Source organism: Clupea harengus, chromosome 6, assembly GCF_900700415.2.
Source record: "Clupea harengus chromosome 6, Ch_v2.0.2, whole genome shotgun sequence".
NCBI classification, from domain to species: Eukaryota; Metazoa; Chordata; class Actinopteri; order Clupeiformes; family Clupeidae; genus Clupea; species Clupea harengus.
In genome coordinates, this window is record NC_045157.1 from 12,438,000 (window position 1) to 12,452,374 (window position 14,375).

At 38.9% G+C, this 14,375-nt stretch overlaps 1 protein-coding gene across 1 annotated transcript; it reads right to left on the reverse strand.

The window, feature by feature from the left end:
* Positions 1-7,738: 7,738 nt before the first annotated feature.
* On the reverse strand, positions 7,739-11,759 carry LOC105892178 (butyrophilin-like protein 2). The gene is made up of 10 exons (XM_042707975.1): positions 11,666-11,759; positions 11,010-11,068; positions 10,487-10,840; positions 9,871-10,218; positions 9,674-9,772; positions 9,305-9,400; positions 9,032-9,112; positions 8,864-8,938; positions 7,863-7,867; positions 7,739-7,744 (listed from the first exon to the last, which is right to left on the reverse strand). Exons 2-10 carry the CDS (start codon positions 11,056-11,058, stop codon positions 7,739-7,741), a joined length of 1,113 nt encoding a protein of 370 aa, XP_042563909.1. The 5' UTR covers positions 11,059-11,068; positions 11,666-11,759.
* Positions 11,760-14,375: the final 2,616 nt, after the last annotated feature.

Genomic DNA, 14,375 nt, shown 5'->3' on the forward strand with positions numbered 1-14,375 from the left:
TCTGTAACCCTACCCCCACCCCCCCTTGTAAGCTTGGAACATTGGCGTAGGTATGTCCCCTACGTTACTAGCAGCTACGTGTAACCCAATTAGCTGCTGCCTGGACAACATGGGATCAGGATGGACATGTCAGAGTTGGAGTTATAATGATAACAATAACAACAAGGAATGGGCAAAAATACATAAAAATTAGGAGTATTCAAGCCAGCTAGATGTCCATAGCCGAGTCAAGAAGCCAAAAAAACATACAAATGTATTGCCATCCAATTGGAGAGAGCGACAAAAACGATCAATATCTGCAACCTTTCAAAACTTTACATGCAGGTGACATGGTGTGCGCGCCCTCCCACAGTCACTTTTGCGTCAGTTTGTCACTTTTACATCAGTTTTTGTTACAGTAAGCGGCTCTTCTTATCTGGACAATAAATTGGCCTTGACACTGAATCGGACAAATGAGACATCAATCTTTGCGATCTTTGTCCTAAACAAGCATCATCGTGTATGCAGCTTTGGAGAAAGTTTTCTGTATTTTTTAAATGCAAAAACACTGAACAATTACATAATCATTTTATAAGCCCCTCAAAATACCAGTTTTAAAAAATGATATTATGTATTGCAAATAGTACATACTTGAAATACATGTATCAGAAAAACTGCCCATCCCTGACAATAACATCATCATACAAATTGTAGGGGCATAAAACAAAAAGATCAGCATGAAGGTTTATACAAGGTGGGCCTTTAAATGCTTGTATTATATCACAGTTGTTGCTAGACTGTGACTAGTAATAGGCTAGGCTACTAAAGTGGTGCTTCTACTATTTTAATAAAGTCCATTGTGGCTAGCCTGGGAAACACATGTAGCGTATTAACTGAGAAATCTGTGCATACTGGTTGATTTACCCCAAGTAGAGCTTTGGCTAGCGTACATAGCTAAAGTTATAAAACCCACCTCCCATGTTGTCATTATTATTATCTTTCAACTCTTCTCACGCCTTGTGACATATTTCCTGTCCCACATTTCCTGGTCTTGTTCCACAACTCATCAGAATCAGAAACGTTTTTATTGCCAAGTAGGTTTACACCTACCAGGAATGTTCTAAGGTACGTTGGTGCAAACAATACACTTACACAATAACAAATAAACATATTAAGTGTTTTTACAAACATAGGAAAAACAATATATTAAATATATAAAAAAAAAAATACAGAATATGTTAAAGGGAAAAAATGAAAGAGCTGTGCAGTCTATGCAGGAATGTGCAAACAACAAAACGAACACAATCCCCGTATTAAGCAACACAGTAGAACTAACAGTTATTTAAAAGGGACAGATTTTCGATAAAATGCTCATGTTTTTTGTCGACTATGTGCGGTGATGCCAACTGTCAGGCAGTACACCCTGTCGAAACGAATTGGATAAAGTTAAGGTGTGTGGCACAGAAATGCACGTAGGCTGGATGGAATACAACAGCTTACCTTGAGCAGTACACAAAAAAACTACGAGTAATACCCCTTTCAAAATCATCATTGCCCTTGTGTAATCGTGGTATCACTTGAACTGCTCTTTCTGGAATTTACAATCTCACCGTGTAAGTAGGGTACATACGGATCTTTTTCTCACTAACCAAGTGGGCAGGACTATACTTGCACTCTCAATGAACAGCCCTGACACTTCAAAGAATGTCTTAGTGTCACGGAAAACGTATGACGTTTACAGAAGATACCCTTACGGCTATGCAAAACGATACACGTTAACAGTGGAAATATATTTGATGCAGAACATAGACTACAATACAGAGGTTAAAGATACTTTCCAGGGCCTTAGAAGCCAATCATTGTGGTCTGATAATCATGATTGGTTCCTTCTGTGTGGGAAGAATCTGGGGTAAATTGTCTGTCTCAATGAAGAAGGTGCTTTGCAATAAAATGTCTGTAGCTTTTTCACCTGCCAGCCATATATTAAAGTATCTTATCGATCCTTCGGTGTGGGTAAGCTATACTGCAGGCATTTTGACTTTAACAAATACACACATGCGGGGGCGGGGGGTTTAGGGGGTATGCGTCAAATGAAGCGCGTAGGTGCGTCACACAAACGGGGCGCCAAAACTATGCTAGGCAATTAGATACACGATTACGGTACATTTTGTCATTAATTTATCATTAGTTACCTTTTTATTTAAAGATTGTCACATATTGTTTTGTCAATAAAACCTTCCACATGGACGAAGAGTGATGTAGATTACTTAAAACGCCCATCCCACTAGTAGCCATGATACATTAGTTAAAGTAAGCTAACCTTTGCTGAAGCTCAATGCTTACCTCTTCAGGAAAAATTAGTCGACTTGGCTGCGATCTTAAAATCCTTTTGGGCTCTAAGCTGTCTCCACCTTTCAAATGCATCTCCAATATTGACTGATTTAGAGCTTTTTAGAAGGATGCCAAGGCTTTTTAGGTCGGGTAGGATTTAACATTATCTCTCTTGATCCAGTTCATTTGCTTGCTTCCATGGCTGCAGGCCTGCAGCATAAGCCTGCCAAGTTTTTCCATATCTGGTGTCAAAATGGTTCTGGTAAATGAGCCTGAGGATCACACAGGCCAAAACATAAACAGACTTTCCGCTCCGGAATGTATATTTCAAAGGAGAACATTGGCTACTGGCTGCAGCATTGTTGTTAAGAGAAGCCACTATTTCAATTTAGCATGTTTCCTTAATATCTGATGACATATCATGGTCACTTTATGATTTAGAAAAGAGTTAAAGTGGAATGTCCTTCAACAGTCTGCATCTTTTAACAACTGAAGGTGCTCATCCATAAGGTCACTAGCTAGATAACAGTGCTGTCATAAGGTCGCTAGCTAGATAACTGGGTGCACCGCTGTCTTCGTGTACTTGTTGAGTAAAGATCAGTACTTCTCTTAGCAGTCTACCTTTGGTGAGCATGTCATCCCTCAGTGTATGTCTAACCAAGTTAGCAGTTGAAAACACATGTGAGCTGTGTTCAATACGCTTTCCATAATGAGCTGTGGGTCACGATCATGTCAGCCCCATAGCCAATAAAAGCATATAGGGCTTTTAATAATAGCATATTGATAGGCTATTTGCACGGATCTTACTTCGTTAGTAGTGGCATTCTTATATCATTGTATGGTAGGGATATAGCTGAACCCAAGCTTTTTGTACACAATCACGTTCAACTCAGCACACAGATACATGTTAATCTCCAAAACTTCCGGTTTCAGTAGTACAGTTCTAAAGCGCAGCTAAGCTACCCAATTGTAAACTGAGAGAGCAATTGCCCCATTATGTTTGGAAATGTGGCAATATTGCTAAAATTGGTTTAATTATGGACAGCATATTAATTCAGAAGCAACTGACACTTGTCTGTGATAATCTGTTAGAAGTGAAGTGACCCCTGTGTAGTGAAAAGCAGTGGCTTCTTATAACGTAAATGCTTGCCTAAAGACAGTTTTCCATAGTGAAACTACCTACACCTATTTTCATGTTTGGCATCTTTTCACATTCTTCTGCCTACCAGGCAGTGGTATTTCTTTCAGTAAATGGTGACCTAGCTTTATATAAAATTGACATGGATTTTCATTGAATGAATACAGGTCCTTTGTCCAACATGTGTTTATTTTTTTTTCAGATTCCTTTGGTTGACTCAGCCACATTAACCTGGATTAGAAGAAAAAAAACAATGAAAGAAGCCTATTTATCTGTAACCTGTGAAAAACAATGTTAATAGGCATTAGGTATGTCTGTCATTAATTACCTCCGGGGGATTTGTGAAACCAGACAAAGTCTCCATCTCATGAGCCTCAGCCACATCCACAGCCTACACAGGAAATATAGTAAAAATGAAATACTGATGCATGTTTCAGAAACTAGTTCCCCTATAATGGTAGATCCATTCCACAATACATGATGGATACCTTTGACCGTTGATAAAGGTTTTTCAACTGACGGTTTATTCTGTAAAAAGAAATCAAATAAGTATGGATGGAATTGCAGTATAATCAGAGTAATGTTACACTAACTATGGAAGCATTAACTTACATTTCTCTACTTCTGATCCCTTGAAAGCATAGACATCATCAGATAAAGCAGGCACAAAAAAGGAAAAACACAAATCAAAACAAGACATCAAAGAGATTACGGGGATGAACACAAAGAGACATTAGTGTCACTATGTACAATATTTTAAGTAATATATAGACCATCAACGTCTTATCTGACTACTGACTGATTAATCTAACATTAGTAAAGTGATGAAAGAGCAGCTGTACTTAAGATAAATCATAAAAAAAATACTTACAGTATTCATAAATCAGTAAAGCAAGCCACCCAGTGAGGAAGATACTTTCAGAAATCAGGCTGATCACATTCACATCCTTTAGCACATCCTTCACATCGTCTTCTCCCTCCTCTAGAGTTCAATAACATCAAGACGAGTATGACTTTCAGATTACTACCATTGAAGACAACATGGGCAACAGGCTGTAACATGATTTAGGTGTAATAATTCTATCGTGCGTGAATAGCCACTGAAGATGTGATTTTGTTCTTTAACTTACTTGTTTTCAATACACATGTTGCCAGTGCAAGTGAGTTTACTGAAGGTAAACCTGCTGCTCCAAACATATACAGAATGATATGGGGCTTATCTGTAAACATGATGCATAATATACGATTTATTGTATATACAAACTTTAAAAAAAGAAAATATCAGTGCTTACATTGCAGCAAAAAAATGCAAATTTTGAAATAATTTAAGCAGGTGTAATGATTAAAACGTGGTCCAAATATTATCTACCTTTTCCTAATTACCTGCCTAATTAGCCTAATGCCTTGGTAGATGATGCTGAGATGGAGTTCTTCTTAATTTAGAAACCAGAGGAATTCCCATTGATACAGTTTTTTTGTTTCCCACCAAGCTATCCGTCACGCCAGTTCTGAGCCCTGCTCCTGCCACACCCCTCCTGATTCAACTCACCTGCCTCAGTCACCTTCCCAGTCCCCTGATTGCCTGATTACCTGCACATGTTACTCTCTCCACTATATAAACTCCTCACTCCCCTGTCTGCCCCCTTTTTGAAAGGACTAAACTCCAGAAGACTCTTAACCTCCCACGATCATTCCTGTCTTCCTCCCTGACTTTCAGGTCATTCTAAATCTCTGCGTCCTCTCCCTAGCTCCAGTGTTCCTGTATGTTTTTCGTTGGACATTTGTACTTCTGAGCTTTGTGCCCAAGGACTTTATCTTCTGAGCATTATTCACCAGTTTTGCTTTTGGGTTCTCCCCATTATTTCCCCTGTTTTCCCCTGTACTGTACTGTCCATTCACGTCTCTGAGTCGCCTTAAGTCCGTGACGCTATCTAACCTAAGCATTGTCATAGAACCCCTTTCTGCTGCAGCTTTATGAAACAAAAAAAAGTTCAGTCACAATTGTTACCATACCAGGCAGCTTAGTCGGATGCTGAAAGCCAGAAATAGCAGTCAAAATGAGAAGAAAGGCATTCCCGAATATAAATTCAGTGTGATCTGTAAAGAGACAGAACTAGTTGTTAATGTGCTTTACTTGCAGGCGTACAGTATCAATCATAGGTAAATAAAGTATCCCATTGCAGCTTCAGTACATTATAATTCTACACATTAAAGAGAACTCACCTGGTGTGTTTCCATATATTTCACTAATGCAATATAAATGTACCAGTATGTACAAAGGGTATGCAATAGGAAGAAATATTGTCCAAAGGGCATCTGTCAATACAAAACATAGTCTCATACTTTAAAGGTCTAATTTACATCTGTTTGGTGACAGATATTAACGCAGATGAATACAAGAGGTTTGACAGCTATTTAGTTATAAGTGTAGGTTACTGTGCACACTCTCCAATAATAGCTAAGTTCAAAGCTGTATTAAGAAACTTTTGAGAATTCTGATACAAGTGGACCTTAATATTAAAACTTAGAAAAAACTTGGTTTTGCAGTCAGTGCCCATAATTTCAGTATGAGACAAGAGAAACATTTGCATGTTTGTTGAACATTGAGGGGAAAGACTTCTAATGGCTAAATTTGGAGGATGTAAGTATGAAATGCTAATGCTTCCTCTTGTAGTACATTTCACAGGGGGCAAAACTGACAGTATTAGAATACTGGTAAAATCTTTTCTAAATGTTACTGTGGAGTCGAATGGAAAAAGATGCAAATAATTGTCAAAGTTAGTGAATTAGTGAATTATCAATATTTACTCAAAAATTTGGACAGTACTTCCCTTTTTGGTCACACACAATTTTAAAACAGCACTTACATCCTGAGTGGTCGTGCTGAGAGAAATATTCTTGAAGGTGAAAAAGTATGTTGCTGCCAATCATTCCTATTAATGTTATAATGTATAAGTCTGAAATGGAAGAGAACAATTTGGTTGTGGATTTCTGGTATTTACTATTGGGTTGCAACAATTTTTTTCTTCAACAGGGGTTCCCACCATCATGGAAATCCTGGAAAAGTCATGGAATTCCTTGAAAGTTTTGGAAAAGTCATTTGATTTTGTCAGATGTAGGTCTAATGAAATTAATGTTATTGTACTCTTCTATGGATAATGTTTTGAGGTGCAAATTTGTGCAGCGTGACGTATTCACTTGAATTGATATAACCTTACTTTGCTATTAGAAAAGGAATTGAAAAGGTTTTCATTCAATAATTAGGTCCCACCTGTGGAGTAAAGTGTGCAAATTTGTGTACTTGTACGTTGTAAATGTTCAAAGGCTTCAAGGTATCTTGAAAGCTTTGAAATATTGTCAGTGGGTGGGAATCCTGTTTTAAGTATTTGAAGGTACTGTTTTCTGATTGTAATGCAAACATATGCCTTTTTATATCACGGATCAATATAAAATGTGTTATGTAAAAGTAGTACATTTGGTTAAAAATGTCTTTTCATCCACAAGCCAGCAACCAGCTCAACAATCACTTCTGTTGAAAAATACAACATCAATGTAGTTTTTTTATACAGATTTTTTTTTTATAAAGATTTTTATACTTAAGTTCAATTTTTGTGTTACAGCAGTACTCATCCACAGATGAGCCCAGTTGATCCCATCAAGGTATGTGAATGACCAAGTTCCTGGAATTTTTAAGGCAAATTAATCAATTTGGTCAAAAGTAGATGTGTCAATTTAATCAGTTTTGGTTAATGATTTATAAACATATCTGTGAAACTGTAACAGTGTAATTTGGAAATAGATCAAAACAGAACACCACTCCAGGCTAAGCTCCTCTATCCACCTCTGCATTTTTAAAGGTTGCAAGTTTAAAGGTTTTTCCCTTGTCTTTCCTTAGATTTGAATTGTCTGTAGTTGTTGGCAAACCTAAATTCAGAGTTAAGTGACGTAAATCAAATTCTAGATTACATATTCATTAGAGTTGTAAGGATCAAACGGGATGCAAACCCGGGTCTCCAGTGTTGCAGGCGGGGAGCCTACCACTAAGCTACGTGGAGTTTTTAGTGACTCAGGTGCAGCGACGAGGACAAGCTCAGTTAGATTAGTTCCAAAAATAGTCTTTACTTGAATCAAACAAAAGTATCCAAAAACACCAGGGCAAGAAATGAGAGTTCCTCTAGACAGTAAAAGTCAGTCTAGGCAGTTGCAACAAAAAGTATCCACTAACAGGTTAACAAAAGGTTCTCGGAAAAAGCATACATAAGATAAGATAAGATAAGATAAGCATCCTTGCTACTCCTGTGTGACAATGTGCACAGATCTGAGTGGAATGCCACATGACTATTGTTGCTATATTTGAATCAGACCATTTCTGGAAAAATTATAAATCCAACTTGCAGATTGCATAAGGCCTTACCTTACCTGTGAATTGGAGGAAAAGGTGAATGGGATAAAGGCCAAAAAGGACAGCCATCTGGATTATGTTTTCATGAGGTAGCAAATATCCAAAAGCCACTACAAACAGACAAAATTAAGTTTGTGTCAAAAACAATAAAGAATAAATGTATGTTACACAATGTAAAGATATACAAATGCACAAGTTGCACCAGGACTGTACATGCTTGTGAGGGACCGACCGGTCACCCCACGTTCTTTTGAGGATGTGGCGACTGGACTTGGTGGTGTAGGGGAAATACAGTGCAGGAGATGCTGGTTGATATAAAATATATATATTTATTTACAGGGGGGACCGTCAACCCCAACACAGTGCACACAACATAAACACATATAACTCAAAACAGATAACAGATACAGGCCGTACTCACCGGGACTTGAGTAACCTGGCACCCTAGGCACCTGCTTGGCCGATTAGGCCCAAATATCGGCACCCTCTCCAGACCCAAGCCAGGCCCCAAACTAGGCCCAGGCACTCAGCCCGCAGCTAAGTACATAGCTAGCCGTACCAAACAAAGCAAAACCAAACAAGCACACAAAAACAGGCACAATATACAAGACACAAAGACACTTATTTCACTCCGGTAAACAGGGAAGTGTTTTATCTCGATACCTCTCTTTGTCAGTGCTCTCCTGCCTCTTACAAACAGTCTCTCTTTACTTACAAATGAGGCACCCTTTAAATAGGGCACAGCCACTTGGGCTTAATTAGGTCCACCATGGAAGCAGGGGAGCCCAGACCCAACCATTATGGTGGGGGAGCCAAAAAAAGTCTCAAAGGGCACCATCCCTTTTTGCCACGGTGAGGAGGGGGAGAATTAAACCTGTTTCTTGACTGATCATATCTCAGACTGAGTCTCCACCAAACTTTTGGTACCAAAAAAGATTACCATCAATACTTTTAGTAAAGGCACTCACATACCACAACATTTACACAAATGCACATGCAGCCTTTACAAATACCTGAATTCAGTACTCCAGCCACAACTAAATGTGCAAGTGTTACATTCCAGTTCTTCATAAATGCTTTGATGCGTTCTGAAAAATAGGGGGAGGAATTTATGAATTGGAGGCCTTTACATCTTAATGTATGCTTCAGTAATACAATAAGGAACAAACACTGCAACCTACCACAGAATCTCTCCAGATAGGGTGCAGTCTTAAACAACAGAAGAATTCTTAGAATATTGATGACTGCAGCAAGTGTCTTACCTTGAAAATTAAGTGTAAAAATTACATGTAAATATATTTACTTGGACTCATTTGTACTTCTATTCAAAAACCAGCAGTGTGTCAGTACATATTCACAGCATACTGTAGGAAGGTAGCAACAAGTTGGGACATTTGAATTTGTAATAAGTACGAGCCTTGTTAATGACAACAACAAGAAAAAGATCAACTTACCCACTGTCAGGCCATATATGAACAAAGCAATGGAGAGAATTATGTTGGGACAGAAAACCAGCAAAAGGTGTGTAGTCATAGCTTTAAGGCCTGTGTCTGAGGAAAACAATGTAACATTGTAATGTAGAGTTGATATGTGGTTTGTCAAGATCACTGGGTTTCCAACTTTTAATTGTATATTTGGATTGGTACATACACACACACATATATATATGTGTGTGTGTCACTCTATGCCATCCATCCATTTTAATATGAAAGTACACAGACCACTCCTTACTAGCAGCAGGTAAAATTAATCCAAACCCTAATGATACTACCAATTACAAGATCTTTCTGCAATTATCTGCTGAAACGGATGAGTAGAAACACCTTTCTTCTTCAGATGAATAACTGCTGGAATGCTAAGTCCCACAGTCAACACAAGCACAAGGACGCACAACATCAATACAAGAATCCTTGGGGGTACGTCTGAGGAGAAAGAGAGCATCCTTATTTTAGTATTGGGTTTAGAAAATGTGGCCAGCTATGCATCAGTAGCATTAAACTAGCATCTTCTCTCATCTTGCCTGTTTTCTGTAGTGTAACAGTAGTGTTTGCTGAAAGAGGACCACTGAAGGCTTCACAGATGTACTCTCCTTTGTCTTCAGTCCTGACATCCTTCAGTCGCAGTGAGAAGTTGCCTTTGGGAATCTCTGAAGTGAAGAACTCAGCTCTGCCTCGATATCTTTCATGTGAGGAGTCTGATAGGACCTCACCATCTTGGAAAAGCAGCACTAAAATGTTCTCGTCTGTCCTCTTCCAGGTAACCACCATCCTTTCAGGTTTGGCATGAGAGTCCACAGAACAATTCAGAGTCACCTTCTCACCCACATGTAGAGAAACAGCCTGGTCTGATCCATTCACCACGAGATACTCTGACAACAAGAACAAAAGGCTACGTTATTTCTAAGCTATGGATACGGACAAACATACACTCATCCAGTTATTCTCTCTCACGAAACCTGCTCACGGGACGATGAATTCACAGGGAGCATGAGAGAAAGCACTGTGAGGGAAAGATGGGCATACTTAGAACAAATAAACTACCTCACATGTACAGAGGATCTATTTCTGTCTTTGTTGACATTTGCTTGCATCTTGGACATTTTTGTTCCTTTTGTCCAAATATCCAGTGTTACTCACCAAAACCTTTCACTTCCACCCTAACGTCTCCGGACTCCTCGCCAGTATAAACGTTGCAGCTGTATACACCTGCATCTTCAGTTGTCATATTACTGAGAAGTAGAGAGTAGTTTCCTTTAGCAATCTCTCCTGTAAATAGAGCTCTGTCCCTGTAGCCTTCGTTCTGTGACTCCGGTCTGACTTCTCCCTCTTGGAACAGGTGCACCAGTGCATCTGAGTCTGTCCTTCTCCACTCCACCTCCAGCTCCTCCAGAGGCAAGGGGGTTTCAGCAGAACAGGGCAGCAGAACAGAACCACCCAGCTGGGCTACCAGTGGACCGTCAGCACCCTGTAGTTGGAAGCCTGAGGAACAAGCTGAAAACGTTCTGCCATATAATTATGTATGACATGAAACCCTCAGCCAAGGCTGTACACTGCCATACAGTATGTATTAATGGTAAAATAAAGAAACTCACTTTATCCTATTATCCAAATATAGCATGTCTCTCACTACATAGAATCATAGATGTATCAAAACCTTTACCTTGAAATGCTAATACAAACACAAGTAGCAGACCAGGCAACAGATCCATCCTGCATCACCTGCAAAGGCAAATACATTGAAAAGCCTTAGGCAACTAGTTTTAGTATTTCCTTTAAATACATTTTTATGGTATATGGTCAGACAGACGTATGACAAAACTAGTTTTGGCCGGTTTCTATGAAGTCTAGGAAAAAGTGATGACTTAAGGGGTTTCCCACTGTTGAGATCACATGCTCCATCCCATGGTTTCAGATTTCCTTTCCTGCTACTGTTTAGGCCAGGTATGTTACATGTTGCTTATGTCTGCCTGAGGTCCCCATAGTCCTGATTATATGTTTTTTCAGGTTCCTTGAACAGGGAATTTGTGTATGCAAAAAAAGCATATTGCAGTCATAAGACCTCAGAGACAGAAAGGAAGATCGTTCAACCTTACACACAGTAAAAATAAACCTTATCTCAACTAACCAACTAAACCTTAAGGTGCAAAACACAAAAATGAACCTGCAATAACTTTTTTGGAATGTATGTTTTTATACAGTTAGCTCGCTAGATTTAGGACAAAACTCCATGATGTTGCTTTAAGAAGTAACAACAATGTAAGAAGCTTACAGAGACTCAAACAGAAATCAATAATATGACAAATAGTGAGTACGTACACAAACGTGGCAACCCTCTGTCTGGTAAACTCAAGTGCTGGTGGCATTCAAGAGTGAAATCAATCTGAGCAAACCTGTCTTTTCTCAGTGCATGCCCAGGACAACCTGTGAAGGAAGCCCAATTAATCAGCCCAATCTTATCAAACCGGTTTTCACTCCAATTTTTGCCTCTGACTTCCTTCTACCTTTGCTCCATTATACGACACAACTTATTTGTTATGTAAATATGAAAAAGTGTATCCCCTTAGCTTGGCACTGGAGAGCTGGCTCGTTTGACCACTTCAAATCTACAGTTGCCCCATAAAGAATTGGTATACTTAAACCACACTTACAAATGATTATTGTTATTGTAGTAAATAACAAACCGTCAAAGTCAGTGGAATTCTTCCCCTGGCTTTCCCCACACAGACTGTCTGTGTTCCTTATCTGCATGTTCTTTGGAAATGTTAACTTACCTAACCAGTTTTAAAGTAATTTATAGTGAATAAAATCAGTCAGGTCAGTTCACACAGCTGCCTCTAGCAGAGAAGCCATGGATGTAGTTTATCACATTAATAATGGACATGTTTGACAAGCAGAACTTGTCCAAATACCTTTTGTGACCATGTAGAGTGGTCTCTTTGTGCTTTCTCAAGTGACAAACTGATTTATTTATTTCAATAGGACATATTTTGTGTGTTTGAGTTGTGCTAAATATGATTTTCTATGGATCCAATACCAGTTTAACATTTTATGAAATATTAATGTATGGACATAATGGAAGTTGGAGTCTTTTGGAGGCCAGTGTACATTAAATGACATCCCCAAGAGTCAAATGATGTTAAGCACCCACTGTGGGACAGATGTGTACAAAATAAAATCAAGATGATAATGTGATCTGGAACAACCTATATTGGCTGATTCCCTCCTTATTTCTTTGTAAATGCAGCTAAAGGTGCATTCTACTTGTGGAGGACCAAACAAAATGAACTATCTTACCTCATGGCCCATGTACCTCGATGTCAGTATTGCGCGAACTATGACAGCAATAGCACCATCTAGTGGCTAATCACATATCAGACCCAAGCTGCCTGACGGCTTGCCTAACAAAAGCCTACCTAGCAGAGAAATGCTATGCTTTAATCATTTGATCAATTGATTTTGATACATAAAATGCGTCAAATGTTTGCTGGTCTTGTCCCAACTCACGATGCCCTCTCGTGAATGCCTTTTTTGGAATGACTTACCTGGAGTATATTGAGTGATACACTGATATTTTGCAGCATGATATTTCAAACCACAAACAATCTGTTGTGTCGAAAGCAAGTGTGCCTCATACAAAGAGCAAGTATGCACGTTGAGAAGCATTCTGTGCTGTGGAGTGGAAATGAGGGAGAAGTTCTGGTGGTGAGTCGATCCTTCTTGCTGCTACTTGTTTTTGGCGGACTTCTGGAATCGCGCGCGCGTGTGTGTGTGTGTGGTGTGTGGCGCGTGTATGTGGTGTGTGGCGCGTGTATGTGGTGTGTGGCGTCCGCGTGTGTGTCTGTGCGTGTGTGTGTGTGTGATTTCCTTAAGTACCACTTGAGTAGGGAATTACCATCAACATACACATAATACACAACATACACCTGTCCGAGAGGAACTTTTTCTACATGCCAGGGGGTGGCAGAAAGCCCACTCTGTGTTTTTTTTTCAAAATGTAACAATTGGCTTCAAAGAACTGACCAATGAGATGATGACCCAAGGCAGCTGCTAATCATCATCACATGGACATTGTCCAAATGCAGCCCATACTGAGATTAGGTAGGTAGCCAAAATAACTGTTTTGAGACACGGTTACACACACATGGTATAGTTGCTTTCTGTGATAGATGATTTATTACGTTTAAAAAATACATCAAGATTGTGTATAATACACCTGCACACACTGTGATATTGCAGTGCTTTAACAAATGGTGATAATAAATACAGAAACATTTTGAAAACAGTACTTATACTTTAAATGGAAATTAAATGTTTTTAGTTACATATTACATTTATTTTAAAATGGCAGTAACATTTCTATTTGTTTACTTGTGTATACTTGTTGACCAATACCAAAGTGGCCCATATGAAAATCAATAATTTAGCTTTATCATATTAGGTTGTAATAGGCCTATGGTCTCCAAGGAAAGTAAAGTCAATCTCAGATGTATGTCTATTTATACATTTTACATTATCTGTAATGAGAAGGTTGTCCATTTCACCATTGTGTATTATTCTTGTTGAAAACCGCATCCCAAATTGACTTAGACTCTAGTTCGCCATAATGGCCAGCAGAGGGAAGCAGTGCTCCACTTAAAAGATCCTACTCAAACATGGCAGACCAGTGGCGGGCTGTGGCCGGTTGATAAAACAACACTACCAATCTGGCAACCACAAACAATCAGAGGAACTGGTAAACTGACACTGTATAGAGTATTGAATTAAATAATAAAATATGTCCAGAATAACCACCTACTGAGCAACATTCTCAGGATGATATTCAAGTCCTTTATCCTTTAGATACTAATATTCAAACCTCCAGGTGTAAAGCAGATTGTAAAACACAGCAATGTCATAACCCAAAGGTTGACTGGTAATTGATCTACATGGGAATGGATGTCTATTACTTTCCTTTTGTTGTTATGTGACCTCTTGCTTTGTGTGTGATTGTACAGTGCATTCTTATTTATTTTTATTCAGACAAATA